Raw genomic sequence first — 20,790 nt, 5'->3', positions numbered from 1 at the left:
AGAGGGATGGTTAATGGGTGACTTGATTACAGTCTGAAATACCTCCATGGGCAACAGATATTTAATAGTGGATTCTTCAATCTAGCTGACAAAGGTATAACATGATTTAATGGCTGGAAGCTGAAACTGACAAATTCAGACTGGAAATAAGATCTAATTTTATACCAATTAGAGTGATTAACCTTTAAAACAATTTATCAAGAGTTGTGGATTCTTCACTCACAATTTTTAAATCAAGATTGGATGTTTTCCTAAAAGATGTGCTTTAGCAATTATTTATGGGAAATTCCATGACCATATGTCCAGTTTTGTCCGGGACAGTCCCTTTTTTTTAGCCCTGTCCCGCTGTCCTGCATTTGTCCTATTTGCTCTTGCCAACTTGATCAGTGTGCACTAGGGAGCTTTAATGCACAGCAGTGGGGTCCACATAGGAAGTTAGTGTGTGGTACAGTATGTGCTGTAGATTTACACCCCAGCTTGCTGTGCACTATTTCATCTCTAAAGTAAACAGTCCCTAAGGCTCCCTCATGCTCCCTATGTATTAAGCAATGGACTATGCTAAAATAAAAACAAAGGACAAATCAATTTTAAAAATATTGTTCTTGATGTAACACTTAAAATGGAACAGTCCAACGTAAGTAATGGAATAAATAAAAAGAACAATGATGAGCATTCCTCCTTAATGCTCCCTGTATATATGCAAAACTGGAATTAAGAATATTTCAATAGTACTACTGTATTATTTCTGATAGACAAATGTTTCCATGCACTTTCAATTGTGTTTGATACCTTACACATGTAACATGTATCTCTTATTTAGGAATGAATTACTCTCTTTTATCAAAAAGTTACGGGTAAGTTTTATGTTGCAGAATTTAACATCTATTGTTTTGTTATTGACACTTTCCTTTGGCATAATATTTCATGGACCATGTTACCTATTACTTCAGAAAAGGTTGAGTGTTGTGTTATGTAAATATTATTTTTGTGTGTCAGATTATATAATTGGGAATTTATCTAACTAACCATACAAACAATGGTTTGCTGAATAGGTTGCTTAAAATTCCACTAGCTTCTGATAGCAGAGTCTTATTAAGCTAATGATCATAGAATGAAGTAGATAAACTTTAATAAATAGACAATAACCATAAAACCAACGTTCACTTAAAGATGACATCACTGACTTTGTCTACAATTAGGAATTCAGATTAAATTGTCTGTCTTTTCTGTTCAAACTGACCCGTTCCCTATTACCTTAAAGTCCAGTGTGGACTGTATTTTATACACCTCTCCCCCAATCTAAATACTTCCAAAGGGAAGACCAACAACTGCTATTTCAATCACAAGAAACACATGCACAAGTCAGAAAGTAATGTATTTTTTTTTTTTTTATTTGTAGAGTATTATAGTACACATTGCACTTTAGAGCCAGAAGACAGCCAGGAGGGGAATAAATATGCACAGTGGCCTAAAATAAGTACCACTTATTTAACATCTTCCTGAGTAGTTTATTAAGAGACTGTCTTTTAGGGCTTGTCTACACAGGGAGCTATTCCTGATTTGCTCCATGTGCTGAATGTTCTTCTTCTGAATTAGTTTAATTCATTTTGGAAATGGATTAAGCTAATTGAGAATAAGGCACTCTTATTGTGGAATAAGAGCAACCACGCATGGAGCTAATCAGGAATAGTTAATCTGATTTAAATTCACACTATTCCTTATCCTAGATTAATCTCCATGGGTAAATAAGTCTTTATACAACTATTATGAGTCAGTTTTCTTTGTTGCAAAAGTCCTTGTAAAATTGTCTTAAACCCATTGAGGGATACACCTGCCCTGGAAGAAATAACACTGATATGTGTTGGCTATCCCTGATGTTGAGAAGAGAGAAAATGGGCGACTGTGTAATCTTTTTGTTTTGTTTTGTTTTCCTTCCATCATAGGAACCACTGGTTTTGACTACAATATTATCCCTGTTTGTTAAGCTTCATAATGTTCGGGTCAGTACAGTGCCATCATTATCATCCTTCCCTTTTTGAATTGCATATTTGCTTCTGTAACTCCTATTTTAATGTCTTTCTCCTCTTAGGAAGACATTGTGAATGATATTGCAGCAGAGCATATTTCTATTTGGCCATCAACTATTCCCAAGTAAGATAACTACTAATATAAAGTACTGTTTGGTAAATCTTATAGGGGGTGTTTAATTTTTTTTAGCAAAATGACTTCATTCTTAAACTAGATCTGAAATCAGCTTGTTTGTTTCAATATAGTGATTGACATTACAAAACTGCCTCTTTCTTTAGCCTTCAGTCAGTGGATTTTGAAGCTGTAGCTGTTACCGTAAAAGAGCTGGTCAGTTATGCCCTGACTATAAACTCAAACAACCACTTCTGGTTAATTATCCAGGCAGATATTTATTTTGGTAAGTGAAACCGACATCTGTTAGGGGTGGGAGGGGGGTGTGTGTGTGTGTGTGTGTGCGTGCGGGCCCTTGCATGCACTGTGCTCGGTCTTCAGAGTTACTTACACTGATACATCTTTTGTATGAGATCAAAAGCTATGTTATATCTTACATACTAATCGTTTATCAATAAAAGCTTAAACAGCACAGAGCTTTTAAAAATGGCAGTGTCTTTGGACTCAAATATGTAAGTGGATCGGCAAGGGAAGATCTTGAAGTGCATGCAGTGTTAGTCAGTGAGATTCCATGTGGTCATGTGAATCACCCTGCAGGATGGGGCTTTGGGTTCTTTTTAATTTATTTTAAAAACTTTTTAAGTAATTGTGACTTCAAATCTTCAATGCTAAAGGAAAAAGTTAAGAAACTAATACTCTAATTTATATACCAATCTGTAGAATCATGTGAATATTTGTATTCAGTGATCCAAAAAAAATAGTGAAATGTAGTTATTATGAGGCCCTTGCTGAAGTAGGGCTTAGGATTGGTAACTCCCTGACTAAATTGGAATGTTTTTAAAAATACGATTCTAATAACCCAGCTCAGCCCTGTCCATGTCAGCAAATCAAATAGTAAGGGAAAACCAGTTAAGCAGCTTAGATACTGTTCTTCAAATTCATTGTAAGGGTCAAGATAAGCAAGACATGATAAATCCTGCTCCCTCCCCACTCCCTTCATAGGTACAGAGGTTCCCCAGACAGTGAAATTGTGCCATTCTGCTGCATGAGAGTGGAATGCAGGATTCAGAGATGTGGGGACTGTGCAAGGAGTGCCCACTCCTAGGCAGTATGGTGGTCATTTTCATGGGGTGTTATTGGGATTGGGTAGGTGCCCTCTCCTAGGCAGTATGGTGGTCATTTTCATGGGGGGGTGTTGGGATTGGGTAGGCCAAAATATGGGAGGATCTGCTACTTTACAGTTCCTTAGTGTTTCCTTAGTGTAAGTGGAGACTGCTTTAGAGGCATGAGCTCCTATTTCAGCCATTGGTCTGAAGTAGCTTCTGTGTAGCGGGTCTACAGGCTTGGAGTGAAGGTACCTTACCTTCCCACCTTTCTCCCCTTGTCTGCTCAGTTCTTATCCTAGCTCCTCACTGGACAGAAGATTTGGGCTATAAAGCAATTCATATGTCTATAGTGCAAGTTAAAGGAGAAGCTATACATTTCTTGTTTGATTCGTTTGGATACAAGTGTTTCTTCCCCTAAACTGTTGGGTTATAAATGACTGTTGCATTTTGAAGGTGAATGCAATGTTCCCTGTATAGTTTGTGAGTCAGAAACCATCCTTTTGTGGGGAAAAGCCCACATGGGTCCTAGAAAATTTCTGAGTTTCCACTTGCAGTGTTTCATTCAAATTGTTTTGAAAGAACAGTCTCTCAGAATGACAAGGCACCTGTCAGTTCCATGAATCTGTGGATGTTAAGAGATTCAAGCAAATCTGAGTGTACCAGGAGGGGCTTGTGTGCAGAGGAAACTGCCTCTGCACTGCTTCCTTGGCTCCCCACTTCGAAATAGCAGCATGTAACCTGCATTCTTCCTCCAAAGGTGAGGAAATTGCTCTTGGTTCTACTAAGAAGGGGGTGGTATTGATACTAGTAGTACCAGTTAGAGCCATAAAATAGTTGCGTGCCAGCACAGAACCATTCAGATAAGCGTCGAGTTGAGGTGGAGCCAGTGCTCTAAGCTGAGAGAGCAGTGGATGGGAGCGTTTGGGACTGCAGTGGGAAAATCAAATAGAGTAGTTCAGTGACAATATTTGCCATTTCTGTCCACATCTGTCCAATAGTTTGAACTGAATTAGTGCAGGGAGACATTTACAAGATTCTTTTTTGAGCTGATGATGTACTAGGAACATCTGTGCAATATTAGGAGTACAACAGTGTATGAATAAGCATTTCAGGTGCTTGCAGTTACTGGGAATGTCAACATTCTCTAATATGGATAAAATGCCAGAGTTCAAAATCTACAATCTGATTTCTAGCTCCATTTGCTTATTCCTGTCACCCCATACCTGAGCTGCCATTTGACTGTTATTTCCATCCTGGACCCTGTAAATCCCCTTTGAGACCACTAACCTTCTGTGAAACCTTGACTATGGCCTTGAATGTTTGAAATAAAAATCTATAGCAGCACCTGCTGACAGTCTTCAGTCCAGCTGTGGCAGTGTGTTGGTGCTCTGATATTACAAATGGTGCATGTTGGAAGCCCCTGCGTGTGGCAGAGAACTAATTCAGGGTGAGGTAGAAGTGTGGCAAATAAATTAACCCCCTGGGCCAACATAGTGGTACAAATTAAACTATTTTTAAAAAGTCCCCCTGCCCTCCCCAACTCATCAGAGTGAAAACTTTTTAAAACATGAAAAATAATTAAGAGAAACTTGCTTAAAACTCTTGGCTTCATGGTTGTTAATGAGCCTTACTGAGTAATCTAAGTGTTTCACGTATTCATAGCAGAATGTCTTATCACATAGTGGTTACAGTATTGCCATGACCATATACATGTATGCATTTATACCTGGGTGATGAGTAATTCTTCAAGTAGAATTAAACTGCAGTGAACTTTAAAGTTTGTCACCATTTTGTGTATGGATGTATTAAATATTAGTGTGAATAATTCTGTAAGCTGTTACAATTGTTTACATTTTGATTTCTGAGGTTATTCTAACTTTTTCCTCCCCGTTGTAGCAACAAATCAATATTCAGCAGCCCTTCATTATTACCTTCAAGCAGGAGCAGTATGCTCTGATTTCTTTAATAAGATGGTATCGCCTGATGTATACACAGACCAGGTGAGTAATGTTGTTAAAATATTTGGCACACTGGAAATACTCTTCTGGATTCGTAGACATGAGACAACTGTACGCTAATCAGGGGTGGACCTTATCTGACCACATAAGTTAATATATTGAATGTCTGAATGTATGGATATTTAGCTATTTTAAATGACATAGATATAAATATATTTCCTTCATGGCTTAAAGAAAAGGAGTACTTGTGGCACCTTAGAGACTAACCAATTTATCTGAGCATGAGCTTTCGTGAGCTACAGCTCACTTCATCGGATGCATACCGTGGAAACTGCAGCAGACTTTATATATACACAGAGAATATGAAACAATACCTCCTCCCACCCCACTGTCCTGCTGGTAATAGCTTATCTAAAGTGATCATCAGGTTGGGCCATTTCCAGCACAAATCCAGGTTTTCTCACCCTCCACCCCCCCACACAAATTCACTCTCCTGCCGGTGATAGCCCATCCAAAGTGACAACTCTTTACACAATGTGCATGATAATCAAGTTGGGCCATTTCCTGCACAAATCCAGGTTTTCTCACATCCCCCCCACCCCCATACACACACAAACTCACTCTCCTGCTGGTAATAGCTCATCCAAACTGACCACTCTCCAAGTTTAAATCCAAGTTAAACCAGAACATCGGGGGGGGGGGGGGGTAGGAAAAAACAAGAGGAAATAGGCTACCTTGCATAATGACTTAGCCACTCCCAGTCTCTATTTAAGCCTAAATTAATAGTATCCAATTTGCAAATGAATTCCAATTCAGCAGTTTCTCGCTGGAGTCTGGATTTGAAGTTTTTTTGTTTTAAGATAGTGACCTTCATGTCTGTGATTGCGTGACCAGAGAGATTGAAGTGTTCTCCGACTGGTTTATGAATGTTATAATTCTTGACATCTGATTTGTGTCCATTTATTCTTTTACGTAGAGACTGTCCAGTTTGACCAATGTACATGGCAGAGGGGCATTGCTGGCACATGATGGCATATATCACATTGGTGGATGTGCAGGTGAACGAGCCTCTGATAGTGTGGCTGATGTTATTAGGCCCTGTGGTGGTGTCCCCTGAATAGATATGTGGGCACAATTGGCAACGGGCTTTGTTGCAAGGATAAGTTCCTGGGTTAGTGGTTCTGTTGTGTGGTATGTGGTTGCTGGTGAGTATTTGCTTCAGGTTGCGGGGCTGAAGTTTCCTCAGGAAGTCAGTGGTGTCTCAAAGGTAGCTGGGAGTGCTGGTAGCGCAGACATCGGCACCCTGACAGCAGGATTGTCTGGCTATGTAGACTCCCTCCTCAGGCCCTACGCTACCAGCACTCCCAGCTACCTTCGAGACACCACTGACTTCCTGAGGAAACTTCAATCCATCGGTGATCTTCCTGATAACACCATCCTGGCCACTATGGATGTAGAAGCCCTCTACACCAACATTCCACACAAAGATGGACTACAAGCCGTCAGGAACACTATCCCCGATAATGTCACGGCTAACCTGGTGGCTGAACTTTGTGACTTTGTCCTTACCCATAACTATTTCACATTTGGGGACAATGTATACCTTCAGATCAGCGACACTGCTATGGGTACCCGCATGGCCCCACAGTATGCCAACATTTTTATGGCTGATTTAGAACAACGCTTCCTCAGCTCTCGTCCCCTAAAGCCCCTACTCTACTTGCGCTATATTGATGACATCTTCATCATCTGGACCCATGGAAAAGAAGCCCTTGAGGAATTCCACCATGATTTCAACAATTTCCATCCCACCACCAACCTCAGCCTGGTCCAGTCCACACAAGAGATCCACTTCCTGGACACTACAGTGCTAATAAACAATGGTCACATAAACACCACCCTATACCGGAAACCTACTAACCGCTATTCCTACCTGCATGCCTCCAGCTTTCACCCTGACCACACCACACGATCCATCGTCTACAGCCAAGCTCTGCGATACAACCGCATTTGCTCCAACCCCTCAGACAGAGACAAACACCTACAAGATCTCTGTCAAGCTTTCTTACAACTACAATACCCACCTGCAGAAGTAAAGAAACAGATTGATAGAGCCAGAAGAGTTCCCAGAAGTTACCTACTACAGGACAGGCCTAACAAAGAAAATAACAGAACGCCACTAGCCGTCACCTTCAGCCCCCAACTAAAACCCCACCAACGCATTATTAAGGATCTACAACCTATCCTAAAGGATGACCCAACACTCTCAGAAATCTTGGGAGACAGGCCAGTCCTTGCCTACAGACAGCCCCGCAACCTGAAGCAAATACTCACCAACAACCACATACCACACAACAGAACCACTAACCCCGGAACTTATCCTTGCAACAAAGCCCGTTGCCAATTGTGCCCACATATCTATTCAGGGGACACCATCACAGGGCCTAATAACATCAGCCATGCTATCAGAGGCTCGTTCACCTGCACATCCACCAATGTGATATATGCCATCATGTGCCAGCAATGCCCCTCTGCCATGTACGTTGGTCAAACTGGACAGTCTCTACGTAAAAGAATAAATGGACACAAATCAGATGTCAAGAATTATAACATTCATAAACCAGTCGGAGAACACTTCAATCTCTCTGGTCACGCAATCACAGACATGAAGGTCGCTATCTTAAAACAAAAAAACTTCAAATCCAGACTCCAGCGAGAAACTGCTGAATTGGAATTCATTTGCAAATTGGATACTATTAATTTAGGCTTAAATAGAGACTGGGAGTGGCTAAGTCATTATGCAAGGTAGCCTATTTCCTCTTGTTTTTTCCTACCCCCCCCTCCCCCAGATGTTCTGGTTTAACTTGGATTTAAACTTGGAGAGTGGTCAGTTTGGATGAGCTATTACCAGCAGGAGAGTGAGTTTGTGTGTGTATGGGGGTGGGGGGGATGTGAGAAAACCTGGATTTGTGCTGGAAATGGCACACCTTGATTATCATGCACATTGTAGGGAGAATGGTCACTTTGGATGAGCTATTACCAGCAGGATAGTGAGTTTGTGTGTGTGGTTTTTGGGAGGGGGGTGGGGGGTGAGAGAGCCTGGATTTGTGCAGGAAATGGCCCAACTTGATTATCATGCACATTGTAGGGAGAATGGTCACTTTGGATGAGCTATTACCAGCAGGATAGTGAGTTTGTGTGTGTGGTTTTTGGGAGGGGGGTGGGGGTTGAGAGAGCCTGGATTTGTGCAGGAAATGGCCCAACTTGATTATCATGCACATTGTGTAAAGAGTTGTCACTTTGGATGGGCTATCACCGGCAGGAGAGTGAATTTGTGTGGGGGGGTGGAGGGTGAGAAAACCTGGATTTGTGCTGGAAATGGCCCAACCTGATGATCACTTTTAGATAAGCTATTACCAGCAGGACAGTGGGGTGGGAGGAGGTATTGTTTCATATTCTCTGTGTATATATAAAGTCTGCTGCAGTTTCCACGGTATGCATCCGATGAAGTGAGCTGTAGCTCACGAAAGCTCATGCTCAAATAAATTGGTTAGTCTCTAAGGTGCCACAAGTACTCCTTTTCTTTTTGCGAATACAGACTAACACGGCTGTTACTCTGAAACCTTCATTGCTTGAAACTCAAAGTCTGCAGGTTTCTACTGTGCTGATGCACAGGTGGGTGGGTGGGTATATCTTTTTACTCATATTTTAAGTAACTTGTAGAGATTATATGCTCAAACTACTAATGGAAAGCAGACTAACTGATGTTGGATTTATATATAGCTGAGTGGAATCATCAGAATATTTATGCAATTATACATCAGCAAACTAATAATCAACCTTTTACAAAGTTTGTAATGTATAGTTAACAATTTTAAAATGTATCTATGCATTTCTAAACTACACCTATACTGTACAAGATGAGCACTGGATATGGATTATATAAATAGTGAGAGCAGTTCCTTCACCTACTCGAAGTATAACCATAGGCTTCTGTCTTTGACCACAAAGTCACACTTTCTTTGGGGAATGCCGTGGTGAACAATGGTGCCTTATAACATGGCCTCAGGGTGGTGAGGGTAGGACTGTAACTTGTCCTCTTTTGGGAATAATGTTTTATGGTATATCTACACAGCAGTGTGAGCCTGGGCTCAAGCCTAACCCCCATTGCATCCACATGCCAATTGTTAACCTAGAGTCCAAGCCCTATTGCTTTCCTGTATGTATGCAGCCCCGGCTTGACTCTGGTCCCGGAAGTCATCTGGATGTATCCCAAAGTTCCTTGGGGCAACTTCGTTAGACCTCTCTACACCAACAATCTGTGGTGCAGTCTACTGCACTCCATATTACAAACAGAAGCCACACCTCCCTTTGCAAATGGAGCGGCTCAGATCAGCGTTAACCCAATGTCTGCTGAACACCAGTCTGCAAGCATGCTATCAGAGAGCCTGTGGGATATTCAGTGGAGACCGATGAGAAGATGCTTTTTTGCAAAGAGAGCTGCTTCGTGTTCACAAGAGTGCAGCCAGATTTTTTGTGCACGCTGTCTGTGTGCCCCTGCACATGCAGCCCCAAGGAGATATGGGGGCAGAGAGTTGAGTGGAGACTAAGTAGCTTCCTTGCAGGGACAGGAACGAACAAAGCTCCTGGCTCAGCATGGCCATGCAAGGGATGACCCCCAACACCTAGGCCGCTCCCCCTCCCTGGCAGGGAGCCACTTGGTCCCCACTCCACTCCCTGGGGCTGTATATGCAGGCGTGCCCAGACAGTGTGTACTGTGAGGGTGGCACATGGGAGTCAGCCCCTAAACTTCCCCACAGCCTCCTGGGGATCCTTTAGCTCTTCCCTGGGGATGCACTTCACCAGGCTACAGCTGGCAGCAGCCAGGCTGGGTGGGTGTGTTTTTCCTTTGAAACCTGTGTTTGACTTAAAACTTCAAAACAAATAAAAATAAATAAAAATAAATTAAAAAAACAAGAAAAACACCTTCATTGAACATACCATTTTAAAAATTAAGAATTGCAAAAGTTTCATTTTAATAGTTTGACTGCCCTGGAGTCTGAGTGTCCTAATTATCCTCTGAACAGATAGATGCACATGGCAATGTGACTCCACCTAGAGGTGGAAAGCCCAATTCTCAGATTAGATGGTAGTTCAATATAAAGCCTTCTCAAACTGCAGACATTGTACTGAGCCAGCCACCAAAGGAGCTAATTGTGCAATTTATGTACTTGCGCTACTTATGGGCACTTGAGTCCCATCAATAGTACTGTCTCAGTTCGGAAAAAGGGTGGGCAGTAGAGTTTCCCCACAGTGCAACACATTTGTAGGGCTAGTGTGTCAATACTAGGCGGGAGGCGCTAGGCTCACTAGGACAGAGTTACTTTGACTCAGGTCTGTGCACTGCAATGTGGATGCCAGAGCCCCAGGTTCAAGCACAGGTCAGCAAATCCTTAACCTAGGTCAGTGGTTCTCAAACTGTGGGTCGCATAGGGCGGTGGGCCTCAGGGTTTTGCTTTGGCCCCTCATCCTGGACCGTGGGGCTTGGGCGGGCTCAGGCTTCAGACCCCCTCCTGGAGTCACGTCGTAATTTTTGTTATCAGAAGAGGATCGTGATGCAATGAGGTTTTGAGAATCCCTGACCTAGGTTTAAAATGTAATGTAGATGCTCAAGCCTGGGGCTCCCTGACATGGGTCAGCTGATTCGAGTCCCACTAACCCTAGGGTTAATTGCTGTGTAGACATAGCCTTAGAGCCTTAGCCTCTCAACAGAATGTCCATGTGTTTGCCTCCTTAAGTCTGGGCTCTATTAAATTTAGCCTAGCAGATTATTATAGCTTCCATCAGGATAGATTGATCTAAATTGCCTAATGGTTATGTAAATAATTTTTAATCTTGTGTTCCATTCATACTTATTTTCCTTATTTTTGTTCTTACTGATTGTTATAAGCATTAAAACATGTCAATTTACAACCAAATGCAGATTTTACACTAAATTTGGTACTATCTATACACATCTATTTAAACACTTAGAGTTTAGCATATATTTATTGAGATTCTTAATTTTTACTTTTTAATTATGATAGAAAATGGTGACGGACACACTTATTTACTTGATGGGTTTTTTTTACTGTGAATTTGTGTCAAGCTGCATGTGGATGGAAACTGAAATTCAAAAAATAATCAAAAACAAAAAGAAAAGGAGGACTTGTGGCACCTTGGAGACTAACAAATTTATTTGAGCATAAGCTTTTCATTCCACACAAAGATGGACTACAAGCCATCAGGAACAGAACCAGAACAGCAAATCTGGTGAGGAATGCATCTGATGAAGTGAGCTGTAGCTCACGAAACTTATGCTCGAATAAATTTGTTAGTCTCTAAGGTGCCACAAGTCATCCTTTTCTTTTTGCGGCTACAGACTAACACGGCTGCTACTCTAAAAACTAATCAAAAACAGTATTTTAAGATTTTATTTATTAGTTGAATTAAACTACCTTAAATGGCTGGATACATAAGGAAAAAAACATATCAAAACATAGTTTGCATTTAAAACTTAACTGATTTACTGAAGTATTAATTTAGTTAAGGCTATGATTTTTGGCATAGACACTTTTAGTAAATTTCACAGCAAAGGTGCAGGGGAAAAATAAGTCATGTGAAAGTTCAGCAAATAATACAGTTTCTTCTTTGAGTAATGTCTGTGTGTGAGCTCCACTTCAGGTACATGTGTGTGTCTCAAGCCCTTGAGAAGAGATTTTCTGTTAGCACCATCTGTCCCACGCATGCACTCTGTACAACTTTATGCCATGCTCCAAGAGTATATAGTTCTTTTTGGGTGAACTGCCCTGAGTTCCTTCTCTACTGCCTCTGCCTGAGACGGAGCTCTAGTTTGTCCACCTTGTGCGTGCCTCAGCATGCTTTGTAGTTGTTTAGTGTTTGTTTGTTGTTAGTATAGAATTAGATAGATAGTTGAGGTTTCGGTTTTTCCTCTTCACCTTTGTCTCCCCCAACCTTTTTTCCAGGGAGCTTATTTGGCCTGGTTGGGCATGCCTGGCTTGCCAGGTTTCAAATGCAGCCTCCCTTGTTGGGAGGGTATCCCAATCAGTGATGGCCAATCTGGCACTCTCCCAAGCAACCGATACATTTAGATCGCCCCAGAGTGTAACTTCTGCCTGGCTCTAAAATCTAGAGGTCCGAAGAATCAGGAGACCAACCTGAAGCTGTTGATAATGGATCACTCCCTTCAATCCATTTCAGAGTCTATCCCTTTACCCCGAAAACACATCTGTCTCCAGACAGATCGTGTACACCTTCAACTTCAACTAAGGTCTTGCCTAAGAAGGGGAAGATCTCTGAGGGTGCAGGGAAGGCTCCAAAGAGGAACTTGGTCTCCCCCCACAAGGAGCCAGCTCCCAAGAAGTCCCGATCTCCTGCGAACAAGGTCTGTGGTGTCAGAGTCCTTGGCTTTTTGACTTGGTACCATGGAGACAAAAGACTCTTCCTCTGATATCATAAGAATGGCAATACTGGGTCAGACCAAAGATCCATCTAGTACAGTAGCCTGTTTTCCGACAGTGGCCAATGCCAGGTGCTCCAGAGGGAATAAGCAGAACAGTGATCCATCCACTCTTGCCCATTCCTAGCCTCTGTTTGCCAGAAGATGGGGACACCATACCTGACCATCCTGGCTAATAACCATTGATGGACCTATCCTCCATGAACTTTTCTAGTTTTTTTTAATCCTGTTATGGTCTTGGTCTTCACAACGTCCTCTAGCAAGGAGTTCCACAGGTTGACTGTGTTGTGTGAAAAAATACTTCCTTTTGTTTGTTTTTAAACCTGCTGCCTATTAATTTCATTTGGTGACCCCTAGTTCTTGTGTTATGAGAAGGAGTAAATAACATTTCCTTATTTACTTTCTCCACACCAGTCATGACTTTATAGACCTCAATCATATCCCCCTTAGTCGTCTCTTTTCCAAGCTGAAAAGTCCCAGTCTTATTAATCTCTACTCATATATCAGCCGTTCCATACCCCTTATCATTTTTGTTACCCTTTTCTGAAACTTTTCCAATTCCAGTATATCTCTTTTGAGATGGGGCAACCACATCTGCATGCAGTATTCAAGATGTGGGCATACCATGGATTTATATAGAGGCAATATGATATTTTCTGTCCTATTATCTTTCCCTTTCTTAATGATTCCTAACATTGTTAGCTTTTTTGACTGCCGCTGCACATCGAGTGGATGTTTTCAGAGAACTATCCACAATGACTCCAGGATCTTTCTTGAGTAGTATCTGTAATTTAGACCCCATCATTTTATATCTACAGTTGAGATTGTTTTCCAATGTGCATTACTTTACATTTATCAACATAGAATTTCATCGGCCATTTTGTTGCCCAGTCACCCAGTTTTGTGAGATCCTTTTGTAGCCCTTCACGGTCTGCTTGGGACTTAATTATCTTGAGTAGTTTTGTATCATCTGCAAATTTTGCCACCTCACTGTTTACCCGTTTTTCCAACAGATCATCTATGAATATGTTGAATAGGACTGGTCTCAGTACAGACCAATGGGGGACACCACTATTTACCTCTCTCCATTTTGAAAACTGACCATTTATTCCTATCCTTTGTTTCCTATCTTTTAACCAGTTACCAATCCATGAGAGGACCTTCCCTCTTATCCCATGACAGCTTACTTTGCTTAAGAGCCTTTGGTGAGGGACCTTGTCTAAGGCTTCCTGAAAATCTGAGTACGCTATATCCACTGAATCCCCCTTGTGCATATGCTTGTTAACCCCCTCAAAGAATTCTAGCAGATTGGTGAGGCATGATTTTCCTTTACAAAAACCATATTGACTATCAGTGGAGCAGAGAGATCCTAGAGTACTTTGGAGAAACACAGCAGTGAAAGGTCCCCAGTACCATCCATTTTGAGATTGGCGTAGTCTGTTTCAGATTTATCAGTAGTGCCTTCCCGTTTGGCTTAGCTGAAACACGCAGCTTTAGCCCTGGCGTCTTTGCGCTCCAAACCAGTGATACTGCCCAAGTCAGCTTTTGCATTGGTACCACAGGAATGCCATTTCTCCAGGAACTTGTCAGTGTTAAATGAGCTGGTGTGGGTACTGAAGGACTCTTGGTAATGAGATCCCAGTCTCTGAATTACCAGTCCTTTCCGGTACTGCAAGATTCTCCACCCTTTTCTGCTGGTTGCCCCCCTGGAAGACATTGAGAAGGATGAAGGAAACATTCAATCAGTCTCCTCATCAGTGCAGGTTCCTCTCCGCATGATTACAGGAACCCACACTTTGACAAAGACCCTTACCCACATCTGGGATGGCTGGATCAGACCTGGGTACCACCCCCTCTCCTGTATAGGCCTCCCCAATGGCCATAACGGGGTTCTTGGGTGGCTTGTCAGCAGCAATCTGCTAGACATCTGGCTGCAATGCACCAGGAAACTAGGGTCTCCTCCACCAAACCCCCAACACCAGGAGACCTTTGAGGAACAGGAGGCTAGGGTGGACAAAGAGACTACCCTCAAACCCTTATTTCCTCTCCAGACAACACAATCATGCCTCCTCCACCACTGAGAGCTGACGATTTTCTCCATTTACAGGGCCTTGTGAAGAGAGGTGGCTGACACCCTCCAGCTACCTTTTTAGGAGGTTAAAGAATCACATCACAAGTTCCTAGACATTTTGCAGTCCATGACACCCAAGTGGGTAGAGCTACCTGTTAATGAAGTGTTCTTGGATCCAGCATATACTGTGTGGCAAACTCCTGCCACCAACTTGTAAATGGGCAGATTAAAAAATACTATGATCTCCCCAGGGACTCAGTATTTGTGTTCTCCCAGCCTTTTCCTAAATCCCTGCTTGGGGATACTGTAAGTGAGCAGGGTAGACAGCATTACTCCAGGTCTGCTCCTTATGACAAGGACCAGAAAAGATTAGACGTTTTGTGAATGGAAGGCCTAGTCGTCCTCCAGGTTCAGATTGTAAACTATCAGGCCGTCATGGTCAAGTATGACTACATCAATTACAACAAGTTTGCATCCTTTAACCATGGCCTGGAAATGCCCCTGTGGAAGATGTTCAGTAAAGACTCAGTTTTTAGCCAGAACCCCTCTCCAGGTGCCCTTGGATGACATAGACACTGCTGTGAGCTCCATTTCCAAAGCAGTTGTCATGCCCAGGGCATCATGGTTCCAGTTCTTGGGATTCCCAGGATGTGGGTAAGGACCTCCCATTTTTGATGGTCAGAAGCTCTTCTTGGGAACTGTAGACGAGTCCCTGCACATACTATGCCTTGGTCCAGGCCATCAGATCTAATGTGGCACTTGGTTCAGCAGTACTGTCTTCAGTCTTGGACTTGATTCCAAAGTTCCCTTCCTGTGAGGATACTACTTGAGTCACCTGAAGTGGAGCACCCATAGGGACGCTACTTGAAGAAGAAGAAAAGGTTACTCGCTTTGTGCAGTAACCGTTGTTCTTCAAGATGTTTGTCCCTATGGGTGCTCCACTACCCACCTTCCTTCCCCTCTGCTTTGGACTGTTCTTTTTAGTCCTTTTGGATAGAGAAGGGACAGAGGGCAGTTTGCCCACACAGCCCTGTGTGCCCTCAAAGCACAGCCTGAGGTTGCATAGAGCGCGTGCATGGGCCAAACAGACGCTGCTGTCAAGGGCTCAAGAGGCACATGCACACTTGAAGTGGAGCACCCATAGGGGGACACACATCAAAGGACTACAGTTACTACACACGGTGAGTAACTTTATTTTGCTACGTTAACGTATACAAGAGTATAGTGGGGGTGCTCTGACACCATAATGGCAGCTCCTGGCCTGCGGGGGTGGGTCTGGCTCCCTGCTGTGCACATTGTGACCAATCACATGGGGTTGCTGCACCCCTCCATCTCCAGAGGGGTGGATGGGGGGCAAACCTGAGTGGTGCTGTGACCTTGTGCTCCAGATCACCACACCACCACTCTGTTTAGGAGCCTAATCAAATCTGTTTTTACAACTATTTTCAAGATTTCATTCGAATTCAAGATATCTGTGACCACTATGATAAAATTGTATCTGTAACTGTAGTTAGTGGATTCACTGTTTCTGGTCACCATAGGGCAGATTTTCAAAGATATTCAAATGCCTAAAATACCTACCTAGTAGAATTTTCAAAAGTGCCTAAACAGCTGGGGTGCTTAAACTGCTTGGACACTTTTTTGAAAATTCCACTGGGTTTGTATCTGTATTTTTAGTTGCATAAATACCCTTGGAAATCTGCCCCCCTCTCCCCCTGTCCTTCATGTTTTTAGAATTAGATCTGACCGTCTCCCATCTGGGTTTTTATTCATTGTAAAGAATAAAAATAATATACTTAATGCAGTACTTGACATTATGACACATTTATAAATAGGGGCCTACCAAATTCATGTCCATTTTGGTCAATTTCACGGTCAGAGGATTTTTAAAATTGTAAACGTCATTGTCATAAATATAAAGGGAAGGGTAAACCCCTTTGAAATCCCTCCTGGCCAGGGGAAAGCTCCTCTCACCTGTAAAGGGTTAAGAAGCTAAAGGTAACCTCGCTGGCCCCTGACCAAAATGACCAATGAGGAGACAAGATACTTTCAAAAGCTGGGAGGAGGGAGAGAAACAAAGGGTCGGTGTGTCTGTCTATATGCTGGTTTCTGCCGGGGATAGACCAGGAATGGAGTCTTAGAACTTTTAGTAAGTAATGTAGCTAGGTATGTGTTAGATTATGATTTCTTTAAATGGCTGAGAAAAGAACTGTGCTGAATAGAATAACTATTTCTGTCTGTGTATCTTTTTTGTAACTTAAGGTTTTGCCTAGAGGGGTTCTCTGTTTTGAATCTAATTACCCTGTAAGGTATCTACCATCCTGATTTTACAGGGGGGATTTCTTTATTTCTATTTACTTCTATTTTTATTAAAAGTCTTCTTGTAAGAAAACTGAATGCTTTTTCATTGTTCTCAGATCCAAGGGTTTGGGTCTGTGGTCACCTATGCAAATTGGTGAGGCTTTTTATCCAACATTTCCCAGGAAAAGGGGTGGTGCAAGTGGGAGGATTGTTCATTGTTCTTAAGATCCAAGGGTCTGGGTCTGTAGTCACCTAGGCAAATTGGTGAGGCTTTTTACCAAACCTTGTCCAGGAAGTGGGGTGCAAGGTTTTGGGAAGTATTTTGGGGGGAAAGACGCGTCCAAACAGCTCTTCCCCAGTAACCAGTATTAGTTTGGTGGTGGTAGCGGCCAATCCAAGGACAAAGGGTGGAATATTTTGTACCTTGGGGAATTTTTGACCTAAGCTGGTAAAGATAAGCTTAGGAGGTTTTTCATGCAGGTCCCCACATCTGTACCCTAGAGTTCAGAGTGGGGGAGGAACCTTGACAATCATGATTTCAGCTATTTAAATCTGAAATGTCAGTTTTGTAATTGTAGGGGTGCTGACCTAAAAAAAAGGTTGTGGAGGGTGAGGGGGTGTTGCAAGGTTATTGTAGGTTGTAGAGTAACAGCCGTGTTAGTCTGTATTCGCAAAAAGAAAAGAAAGCTCATGCTCAAATAAATTGGTTAGTCTCTAAGGTGCCACAAGTACTCCTTTTCTTATTGTAGGTTGTGGTACTGCTACCCTTACTTCTGCGCTGCTGGTGGGGGGGGGGCACTGCCTTCAGAGCTGGGCAGCTGGAGAGTGGTGGCGGCTGTTCAGGAACGCAGCTCTGAAGGCAGAGTCACTGCCAGCAACAGCACAGAAGTAAAGATGGCATGTTATGGTATTGTCACCCTTACTTCTGCGCTGCTGCCTGCATAGCTGGGCTCTTAGTCAGTAGCCACCGCTCTCTGGCCACCCAGCTCTGAAGGCAACGCAGATGTAAGGGTGACAACACCACAACCCCCCTAAAATAACTTTCTGACCTCTTTGCAACTCCCTTTTGGGTCAGGACCCCCAATTTGAGAAACACTGGTCTCCCCTGTGAAATCTGTATAGTATAGGGTAAAAGCCTAGACAAGACTAGATTTCATGGGGGGAGACCAGATTTCCCAGTCCGTGAAGTGTTTTTCATGGTTGGTAGGGCCCTATTTATAAAGCTGGCGTTCATCTCAAAAGTTAAATATGGTGTTCTTCACGATTACACTGTAATGAAAAAGCTGCACCCTTTAACACATTCAAAATATTAATGCAGCAGATTTTTGAATAATATTTTAATAGCTTATAGTAAATTTAGGCTTTACTTTAGTTGTCACAAATAGATTTATTTAAAAAATTGAATTTAATGAAACTAACAATAAAATCTAAGTATAAAAACTTTTATTTATTTTTATATATATAGACATCAATTTTTATCCACCCTGGCTTCCATGGTGTACTCTAAAACAGTGTTTCTCAACAACAAGTCTATGGACTGGTGCTGGTCCCTGAGATCTCCCTGATAGTTTAGGAAGGCAGCAAGCTGTTTCCTGGTATAAAAAAGGTTGAGAAACACTGCTCTAGAAGATGAGCCAGAAATTCTTGTGTCAGAATTTGGCAGGTATTCTTGTTATGGAGAAGGTTCTTTAGTCTTCAGTCACTGTCATGGAACGTCCTTGTGAAATTAAATCCCTGTATCTGACTTAGATTTGGTCTTCCTCTATTTCTCTGTCTCGTTCATCTGAAAACCATTGTAATGTTTGTGAGTAGTATGTTAGGGAGTGGTTGGGGACCATGTGTCAGTTGCTGTTGACAGTTAGAGATCAGTACTTTGCCATGACCCCCTGGAGGTAAAAGAATAGCCCCCACTCCCTTCCTTCTGATTAGGGTGACCAGATGTCCCAATTTTGGGGTCTTTTTCTTATATAGGCTCCTATCTACCCTCCACCCCCTGTCCTGATTTTTCGCATTTGCTGTCTGGTCAGCCTACTTCTGATAAGCAGCTCTGGAAGCCAGCTGGACTCATGAGTTTTGGGATCATAACCAAGTAGTTAATTTTAGTTATAGATGGGAGAGGGCAGGTAAAGAGAGGTGATAATGGCTGGACCATAATAAATGTTTAAAGGCTATAGCCCACTGGAGATTAGGTCTGTGTACCTTCTAAGGTATAACTCATCCCTGGGCCAGGAATTTCATTCTGTGAGGTCTCAAGGAGTCTTTGTAAAACAAATAATCAGGGTATGGCAGATAAATGTGTCTTGCTGGAAAATACTAGTTCTTCGAGTGATGGTCCCTACATAGATTCCAAATGTGGATGCGCATGTGTGCTATGCGCCGGAGACAGAAGATTTCATAGCAGTGGCCTTTGACCTGCACACATCATGCATTGCCTCATGCTCCTGTCCGAGATTGTAATGGGGCCCCTCTTACCACCACAAAGCTGGAGTCAGAATCCCTGGTTCCTTCGCACTCTTAGTCTCGCTATAGTTAATTTTGTTTTGTTTTGTTTTCCTGTTGTTAGTGTTAGTAATTAGGTTAGTTTGGTTATTGGAGTTTTTCCCCCAGTTTGGGAAATGACCTCTCCTGGGGATTATGTCCAGTTGTAAGAACTGTGCCTCATGCCCGTGCTCCTTCTCTGTGAGCAGTGAGCACCAATTTGGCTTGTACTGCCTTGGCAAGGCCCACGTTGTCACCCACTCTATCATCTGCCAATCATTCCCGCCTCAAATGCGTGAGGCTAGAGAATTTCGCCTCTGGAAGTTCTTACTGGAGCAAGCCATGTGCCTGAATGGCCGTCACCAAGACCCTCCCCATCCCTGTCCACTTCTCAGGCGCCAGATCTGATGGTACTGAAGAAGTTGGACAAGCGCTGCCATGAGACTAAGTAGTATGGCCCAGGGCATAAGGGCAGGTCCCTGTCCAGGACTGCTCACAAATACAGCGTTGCCTCCCCAAGTTGTACCAGGTCCGGAGACAAGTTGCGTATAGACAAGGGTGCCCAGCACTCAAGCTGCCCTGGATGGAGCATAAGGAGAAGCACAAACAGAATCTACTGGTGCAAGCTCCATCTCTGAGCCCAGCACTGGTGTGCCTGCTGCCTGGAGCACCTGGACTCTTGATCGCTCCTTGATGAGGGCCATGTGGTGGCCAAGGTGGGTCTTCAGTCCTCCATGAACGCAGCTTACTTGGCCGCCTGCTCACTTGCTACTCGAGCAGTGTTGCAATCCTGGATGCAGTCCTCTGGGCTCACCGAATAGGTCCAGATCACTATAGAGGACCTGCCCTTTGATGCCCAAAAACTACTCAGCTACTCAGCTTCTAGGCAACTCAGTCTTCCCTAACCTGGACAACTGGCTCCTCGTTGAGCGCTACTGCTAAACCCTCCTCTTTGCCATCCACACCCTCCACGCTCTCCTCACCTCTCTTGGCATTTGTATCAGCGAAGAGAAATCGGTCCTCGTACTTATCCAGACCATTGCCTTCATTGGAGCATGGCTGGACTCTGCTGCTGCATGTGTCTTCCTTCCAACGAATTGCTTCACAACCCTAATCACAACCCCAGCCATAAGCTCCAGACCACCATCCACCACTCTCTCCCCTTCTTGGCCATATAACGGCATGTACCTCAGTGACACTGCACACCTGCCCCCACAT

The 20,790-nt window shown here is 43.0% G+C and overlaps 1 protein-coding gene across 4 annotated transcripts in view; it reads left to right on the top strand.

Moving 5' to 3' along the window:
- The window catches only part of INTS8 (integrator complex subunit 8), an 80,131-nt gene that overhangs the window by 55,212 nt on the left and 4,129 nt on the right, over positions 1-20,790 (top strand). For 2 of the 4 annotated variants that reach the window (XM_077809988.1, XM_077809991.1), the window contains exons 18-22: positions 821-854; positions 1,944-2,000; positions 2,090-2,151; positions 2,307-2,425; positions 5,142-5,245. In XM_077809988.1, the coding sequence (XP_077666114.1) occupies positions 821-854; positions 1,944-2,000; positions 2,090-2,151; positions 2,307-2,425; positions 5,142-5,245 (376 nt within the window). The remainder of the gene's footprint in view (positions 1-820; positions 855-1,943; positions 2,001-2,089; positions 2,152-2,306; positions 2,426-5,141; positions 5,246-20,790) is intronic. The other 2 variants (XM_077809989.1, XM_077809990.1) reach the window with 2 other exon arrangements.

Source organism: Eretmochelys imbricata, chromosome 2, assembly GCF_965152235.1.
Source record: "Eretmochelys imbricata isolate rEreImb1 chromosome 2, rEreImb1.hap1, whole genome shotgun sequence".
NCBI classification, from domain to species: Eukaryota; Metazoa; Chordata; order Testudines; family Cheloniidae; genus Eretmochelys; species Eretmochelys imbricata.
The sequence above is the reverse complement of the archived record's forward strand: the minus strand, read 5'-3'. Positions and strand labels throughout refer to the sequence as shown.